The sequence below is a fragment of the Nicotiana attenuata genome, chromosome 11, assembly GCF_001879085.1.
Source record: "Nicotiana attenuata strain UT chromosome 11, NIATTr2, whole genome shotgun sequence".
NCBI classification, from domain to species: domain Eukaryota; kingdom Viridiplantae; phylum Streptophyta; class Magnoliopsida; order Solanales; family Solanaceae; genus Nicotiana; species Nicotiana attenuata.
The window spans coordinates 47,193,321-47,201,331 of NC_031999.1; the positions used below are offsets into that span (position 1 = coordinate 47,193,321).

General features: G+C 34.6%; 1 protein-coding gene across 2 annotated transcripts; it reads left to right on the top strand.

The window, feature by feature from the left end:
- LOC109234455 (putative clathrin assembly protein At2g25430) lies at nucleotides 621–3,784 on the top strand. 2 transcript variants are annotated; one of them, XM_019400460.1, is made up of 2 exons: nucleotides 621–861; nucleotides 1,547–3,784. In XM_019400460.1, exon 2 carries the CDS (start codon nucleotides 1,706–1,708, stop codon nucleotides 3,548–3,550), a length of 1,845 nt encoding a protein of 614 aa, XP_019256005.1. In that variant the 5' UTR covers nucleotides 621–861; nucleotides 1,547–1,705; the 3' UTR covers nucleotides 3,551–3,784. The 2 variants fall into 2 exon arrangements, with proteins under 2 accessions (XP_019256005.1, XP_019256006.1); XM_019400461.1 differs by having other exon boundaries at nucleotides 1,658–3,784.

The following is an 8,011-nucleotide window of genomic DNA, read 5'->3' on the forward strand; positions in this document are numbered from 1 at the left end:
ATTTTCGTAAAAAATTACTTTCCTCGTACCAAACACGTGTGTGCACGCACACACACTACATATAAAAAAAAAAAGGACAGCTCGGTGCACGAAGCATCTCGTGTTCATGCAGAGTCCAGGGAAAGGCCGTACCAAAGGGGTGTGATATAGACAGTCTACCCTGATGCAAAGTAGGGGCGGAGCTAGTGTGTCATATGCGGGTTCGGAAGAAGCCAATAACTTTTAGTTAGATTCTATAATTGTACTAAAAATTATTAAATATATATAAATATTTGATTGCGAAACCCAGTAACTAAAACGAGTTATGAGTTCGATCACGAATTCACAATCCATAAACTTCAAATTCTGGTTCCGTCTCAGAATGCTTGCATCAATGACTGATTTCACGGCAAACCCGCATGACCTATGGATACTTCCAATTTCTTTTAGGCACTCCCAATTTTTCCTTTTTTTATAGTCTTGATTAACCTTCAATATAGTTAATAAATAGGGTTGCAAGAAAAGGTGGCACCAAAACATTTTGAAAAAATGTATTTAAATGAAAAACAAGGAGGAAAACGTAAAAACACCCTACCACCCACAAAACGCACCAATGTATACATACAAAGAATACGCTAACTACAAGTCTACAGAATAGAGTCGACTCTCTCAGTTTAAAGCCATTACTACTACTCTTTCCTTTCTCTCTACGCGTTTTCTTTCTCTTCTTCGCCTCTTTTGTATCTTTTCTCACTTTTCCCTTTATATCTATTTATATATATTCAGTATACTTTTTGTTCGATTGGCTATATATAGGATTTTCCGCCGATCACTTCAATTTTCAGCTCCGATCAAATCAAATTCGGTGAAATTCTAAAAAGGGTATGATTTTTTTGCCCCTATTTCTCACTTTTCAATGTAATTTCATATGGGTATTGATTAGTTTTAGCTTTACGATTGAGTTTGAGCCTTTTTGATCGTTGTATAGTAATAGTCACGTGTATATGTTTGTTGATATTTCACCATTGCCGGCTTTGACTCTGATCTGTTCAAATTGTTGATAACAAACTGATAAAAAGGGTCTAAAGTATTACTTATCAAATATAAGTTCTTATTTTTGGATAATCTATCTTTTTAATTTTTTATATGTTAGATAATTCCTATGTTCTGTTTTATATGACACAATTACAACATGGGAAATCAAATAAAATTTTCATACACTCTCTGAATATTTTTTTTGATAAGTATACTCGTTGGATACAGTAACGAAGCCAGAAATTTATACAAAGGGGATTTAAAAAATATTAGAATGTCACACCTTGGATTTTAACGTAAAGAAATATTTGAATCCCCTTTGTTTAGAATATACCGTTATGTTTAGGGGGATTCAACAGTTTATTGTAACTAAAAAAATCATTTTTCCGCTATTTACACTGTTAATTTTCAACAAAAGGGATTCGTTTCTGAATATTTTAATTGTAGAAGTTGTGATTTGTAGTACTTTTCTGAATTTACTTTAGAAGATTTGACCCTGGAACTCCAAACCTCTTCATCTTTTTTGTCACAGGTGGAGTATGTATTCATTCTAGTTGTAATCAAGTTGAATAACAGAAAGGCAAAGAAAAAAAATTGGAATAAAAGAACTTGATTTTTGTCTTTTTTATTGGTTTTGTGAAAGGTGATAAGATACCAAGTTATTGGATCAGGACCTGTGATATAATTGGTGATGGCTCCGAGTATTAGGAAGGCAATTGGTGCAGTGAAAGATCAAACTAGTATAAGCCTAGCTAAAGTGGCCGGCAATGTTGCGCCCGACCTCGAAGTATTGGTGGTGAAAGCAACCACTCATGATAATGAGCCAGCAGATGAGAAATATATTAGGGAGATTTTGCATTTGACGTCCCATTCTAGAGGATATGTAAGCGCTTTTGTTTTTGCTGTGTCGAAGAGGTTAAGTAAAACCCATGATTGGGTTGTGGCGCTGAAGTCCTTAATGCTTGTGCATAGGCTTTTAACTGATGGAGATCCTGCACTCGGGCAAGAGATCATGTATGCAAGTCGGAGGGGCATGAGGGTCTTGAATATGTCCGATTTTCGTGATGAAGCTCACTCTAACTCATGGGATCATTCTGGATTTGTTAGGACTTATGCCTTTTACTTAGATCAGAAGCTTGAGTTTATAGTCTATAGGAAGCTGAATGACGTTGATGACAAAAAGAGGTTTGATGATGGTTATGGGATGGATAGGAGAGAGAGGTCCTATAGCGAGTTTGATGAGTCCGCTGGAAGGGGAGAGAAAAACGGTGTGACACCGGTCAGAGAAATGAAGCCCGAGCGGGTTTTAGAGAGGTTGAATCAATTGCTTCAGCTTCTTGATAGGTTCTTGGCTTGTAGACCGACTGGGGCAGCAAAAAATAGTAGGATGGTGCTGGTGGCGTTATATTCGCTTGTGAAGGAGAGCTTCAAGATTTATGCTGATATTTGTGAGGTATTACAGTTTTTGTTGGATCGGTTTGCAGAGATGGAGTATGCCGATTGCGTCAAGGCGTTTGATGCTTATGTTAATGCTGCGAAGATGATCGATGAACTTGTGGGAATTTACAACTGGTGCAAGGATGTTGGGATTGCAAGGTCATCTGAGTTCCCGGAAGTGCAAATCATCACTGATAAGCTTTTGGGCACGCTTGAGGGCTTCTTGAGAGAGAGAGCAAATAGGCCAAGGAGCCCCGAGATAAATAGGGCGGAGAGCTCGTTAGCAGCTGAAGAAGATAAACAACCAGATATGAATGAAATTAAAGCTCTTCCACCGCCAGAGAATTACATTTACACCCCTCCTCCTCCTCCTCAACCTGGACCTAAGCAAAGGCCAGATACTCAGCGGGTAACCGAGGACTTGGTTAATTTGAAGGATGATGGAGTGACAGCTGATGGCGAGGGTAATAAAATGGCGTTAGCTCTGTTTTCTGGGCCGGTAACCAATGGAAATGACTCGTGGGAAGCATTCCCGTCTGATGGTGAGGCCGGACAAGTAACTTCAGCTTGGCAGACACCAGCTGCTGAGATTGGCAAAGCTGATTGGGAGTTGGCATTGGTAGAAACTGCCAGTACTTTGTCAAAGCAAAAGGCTGATTTAGCAGGTGGTTTTGATTCACTTTTGTTAAACGGGATGTACGATCAAGGGACTGTGAGGCAGCACGTGACCAATACTCAGGTGACTGGTGGGAGTGCCAGCAGCGTGGCATTGCCTGGACCAGGCAACAGTTCTAAACCTATGCTCGCGTTGCCTGCGCCTGATGGAACAGTCCAACCAGTAGGGAATCAAGATCCTTTTGCTGCTTCACTGTCTGTGCCACCTCCTTCATACGTCCAAATGGCGGAATTGGAGAGGAAACAGCAGTTGCTAACGCAAGAACAACAGTTGTGGCAGCAATATGCGAGCAACGGGATGCAAGGCCAGATGGGTTTGTCCAAACTTGCTGGAACTACTTCAGGATACTACGGAACGCCTTTTGGGATGCCACAAAACGCTGGAATGGGACAGCCAGCAGGTTATTACTTTACTCCCCTCTGAATCACCTCCCGGAAAATATATGGTATTTTTACTGCATTGCAGTTTTATTATGCTTTGAAGTCCATACAAATATTATCCTGTTCTTGAAACTTGTTATCAGCTCCTCGGCAATAACTAAGATGTGTATTCTGACATTTTGCAAAAGCGAGTTAAAGAATGGCTTACTGGCAATGAAAACATACATAAGTAATTTTCATTTCCATTTTCTTTTTCAATATAAGCTTTCATTGCTGAGCTTGAGTCCAAATCCATAGGTCTAAATGGACTATGTAAAGCTTAGGATTTTCCTTCTGAAAGAAATAAAATTGATAATGAGAATGAAAATAAATGGAGAACAAGACACCAAGATTCTGTTGTTCCAGATATAATCTCTCAGCTCTCATGATTTATTCTTGTTCTGTTTGCACATACAAGCATTTGGCCGTTACATTAAAATTGCTAAGAATATACCAACAAAGGGTTGTGGTGGAGTAGTAAGTACTCCTTCGTCCTTAACCAGAGGTCTCGGGTTCGAGTCCCTGGGTATGGAGCCACCTTTATTAGGGAGCGCTTTACTCCCCCCCCCCCCCCCCACCCCCAAACCCCAATGTGGGAGTCGCGAATCCGGATTTAGTCGGGTCCCAATGTGGATACCGGATACCGGATGAGAAACCAAAAAAATATTGCTAAGAATGTTTGGACAAAAAGATATTGAATATAAAGATTCCAATTGCTGAAAATTGGAAAGTGACACCTGATATACAGATTTGAAGATAATTGGAGCGACAATTTTGGAAATAAATATTTCGGATTACTAATAAGAAAAACATTTCGGAAACTCAATAATAACCTGATCATTATACAGTCAAACCCTCGTTTGTTCCAGATATTTTTGGTTGTTATAGCGAAGTACTGTTATAAAGAACAAATATTATAACATAGTATGGAAATTGATTTCAAAAGAAACTTGACTTTTATAGTGAATGATTATTATATAGGGATGTTGTTATAGAGATAGCTGACTCTAGTTTATCCACTAATAATAAAACTGGCCTATCTTGTAATTCAACTACTTCATTTTAATAATAATTGACTCACAACAGAGGATCTTGCGTTTTGCTAGAGACACTATCCTTTTGTTTCAGAGTTTCTCATTAACTTAAATTCTTAGAATTAAACTAATATATAGTTCTTTGAAGGAAATTTTATTTGCTGTTCCAAACTTACTATTATACTTTTATTTAAATTTTCTAAAAGAAATTGCCTCCGATGAAAACCCTTTTTCTATAGTTATCAATGACTTCCCCATCGTTCTACTTTAGACTTACTTTATTTATTCCATATGACATGGGATATTAGAAAAAAAATATATCTACTATATTATATAACGCGCTCTTTATAAACGACGTCACGTATGGAGCGATAACCCTTAGTTTCTCATCGCTTCATCGATTTAAGGGATCTAATAATAACATTTTATATCGAACTTTAACCAAATTGTAATTTCGCTTCACAATAGGATAGCTTGAAGCAGTAGCGTAGCTGGAATTCCGTTAAGGATGTTCACTAAACAAGTCAAGAACTTTTTTGTTGATGAACGGTCTATCAAAAATTTTAAATCAAATTACGCAATGTTTAGCTAAACAATAACTTTTTTAATAGACCTCTAATTTTTTAAATCAAAATTAAAATAACAAAAAAAACAACATTAGAGACTTTACTAATGAAAGCATAAAACCAAAGGAAAGAGAGTCGAGAGGATTTGTAGTTTGCAGAGAGCTTTTGTTGAAGAAATTTTTGTAGAGCTTGACTTTTAAATAGAAAAATTATTTAAGAAATAACTTTTAGTTAAAAAATTACTTTTAAGATTAGTTGTTTATTTTTTTTTTAATAATTTTTAAGTTAAATAGTAATTTTATTAGAAAATGTTTTAGATTGAAAAAGAATCAAATAGACCGTGAAATTATGGATGTATTAAGGATGTTCAAAAATATTGTTGTGCCCAAACGCCAAGTATGCTAAAAAGTTGTGATTTGATTTATGTATAGAATACCTCTGCGAGTAAATTACTCTGCACATCATTTTGATATAATTCAGTTGCAGATACACTTTTCAAATCAAACCATTCTCAACTACAATATGTAACGAAAATTATTCGTAGTTTCTATAACTAAATAAACAAGACAACACAAACTGTAATAATTAAAATGTAATTTAAATGTTTCCATTACGTAGGAGGTTTACTTGTTTATTTTAGAAAAAAACTGCGATAACTCGCTCTAATATCCTGCTGTATTTTTGTTATGTAGATCACGTGTTGAATTTTAAGATATAAGGCTATATCTGAAATAGAGTCACATGTAAATTGTTTAGAGTAATAAATTATTTTTAATATAGTTTTTTTTGTTGAATTTGTACGTCCAAAGTTCATGACCAAAATATTAAAATATGTACATCCATTATATTCCATACAGAGAGAATACAATTTTTATTAAAACAAGTGGAAATATTTCAGATGTTGAATACTTTTAAAGAACTTTTTGATAAACATATAAAAATTTAGAAATCTTCAAAAAGTGTCTTAGCGCTGGTGAAAATACTGTGTATAATATATGTAATAATTACACGGTTTTCCGATATTATATATTTCATTATTATGTGTGCCTAGAGGTGTCAAATGGGCAGGTTGAGTCGATTTTGGGCGGGTCAAAATGGGTTGCGTTAATAATTGGTCGGGTCATTTGACCTGCCCAAAATTATTTGGGTTAAGATGAGTTGAGTAAAGATGAGCTAAAATTCAGGTCATAACCCATCCCGCCCAACTCTTATTAAGCTTTAATTAATATGTGTTATTTTCTTAAAAAGTGTATAATTACTAAATAAGATTTTTTTTTCTTTTCTATGGTCATATATAACATATCAAAAAAAAAAAATTCTAAGACATTTTGATAAAGTTGCTCATGGATTAATTTGGCCTAAAAATTAGCCCAACTTTAAATGGGTTGAGATGAGTTGGATCAAGATAGACTAAGTTCAATAAATAGGCGGGTCAAAAATCAATCCAACCTTAAGCGGGTTAGGCGGGTGATTTGGACTTGGGCCAAATTTGATAGCCCTATGTGTGCCTTAGCGATTCTCAAATTTAACGGGATTTGGCATGGCATGACAACTAGGTCCAACAATCGGCATAAAAAAGTCAATATTTTAGGATTTGGCATATGGTAGCCTAAAGTTATTTTCTCTTCTAATGGTTCAACCACCATCCTAAAAATAAGGGGTTTTGACACAGTTACCCATAAAAATAAAACTATTTACCATTGTCTACCCATTTGTTTTTCTACCCATAAACTAATTACATTTCCTACCCATAGTAGGTTTTGTGGGGAATTTTTTCTTTATTCTCCAATTCTTTTTTATTTCTATGCTTCATTTCTTTTCTTTTTTTTTTCTTTTTTTTCTTTTCTCCTTTTCTTTTTTCTGGCTTTCTTATTTTTTTTTCTTTTTTCCTTTTCTAATTTCATTTAACTTCTTTTTTGATATTCTTTTTTTCTTCATAATCTAATTTTATTTATTGTTTTCACTATTTTTTATTATTCTTTTTTTTGTATTATTACTAAAGAAAAATCAAATTGTGTACCAATTAAATGTAGCTAATACAACCAAAAAAATATTAACTAACATATGNACATATTCCAACACTATTTACTCCAAGGACAATGTAGGAAAAAAATAATTAATTCATTCTTGAAATCTGAAAAAATCACTTATTTTGGACCACAAGAAAAAGGCCAAAAAATTACTTATTTTGGACCGGAGGGAGTATCATACTATAATATATATATTTTTTTTTTGCATTTTCAATTTTCCCCTCACGCTGGGTAAAAGCTTAAAGCAAATTAAAAGGGAAAAGACAAGTGAATTTACGTGTAATAAGTATACTATTATAGTATATTGTATATTATTACAGCATAATGTTACAGTATATTGCATATTATTACAGTATACTATAATAATATATTGTATACTATAATAGTATACTGTTGCAATATAACTACATACTCCTATAGTATATTGTATACTGTAGCGGTATACTGTTAGGTAACTCTGTTCTTCTTCGATTATTACAATATACCGTTGCAGTATATTGTAAACTATAGTAGCATACTGTTGCAGTATAACTATATACTCCTACAGCATATTGTATACCGTAGCGGTATACTGTAGCTGTGTTGTTCTTCGATTTTCAACTGAAAATTTCGATCTCAATCGCCTCAAATCAGCTCTAAATGCTATCAAATTTCAGTACAAACTTCCAGAAGGTACTATATGCAATATTTAACAACACCCACTTTGAATCAAACAAGAAATCTTTAAAATAATTAGATCTAATTTCTTTTTGAAGAAGGATATAAGGGAAATGGAAGAGTTTGTCCAAGTCTTCTTCACGGAGGCGAACTTTATCCAAGTCATTGACATCTGGGT

Excerpts from the sequence above, each read along its gene's own strand:
- LOC109234455 (XM_019400460.1), top strand. The coding sequence starts at position 1,706 with ATGGCTCCGAGTATTAGGAAGGCAATTGGTGCAGTGAAAGATCAAACT.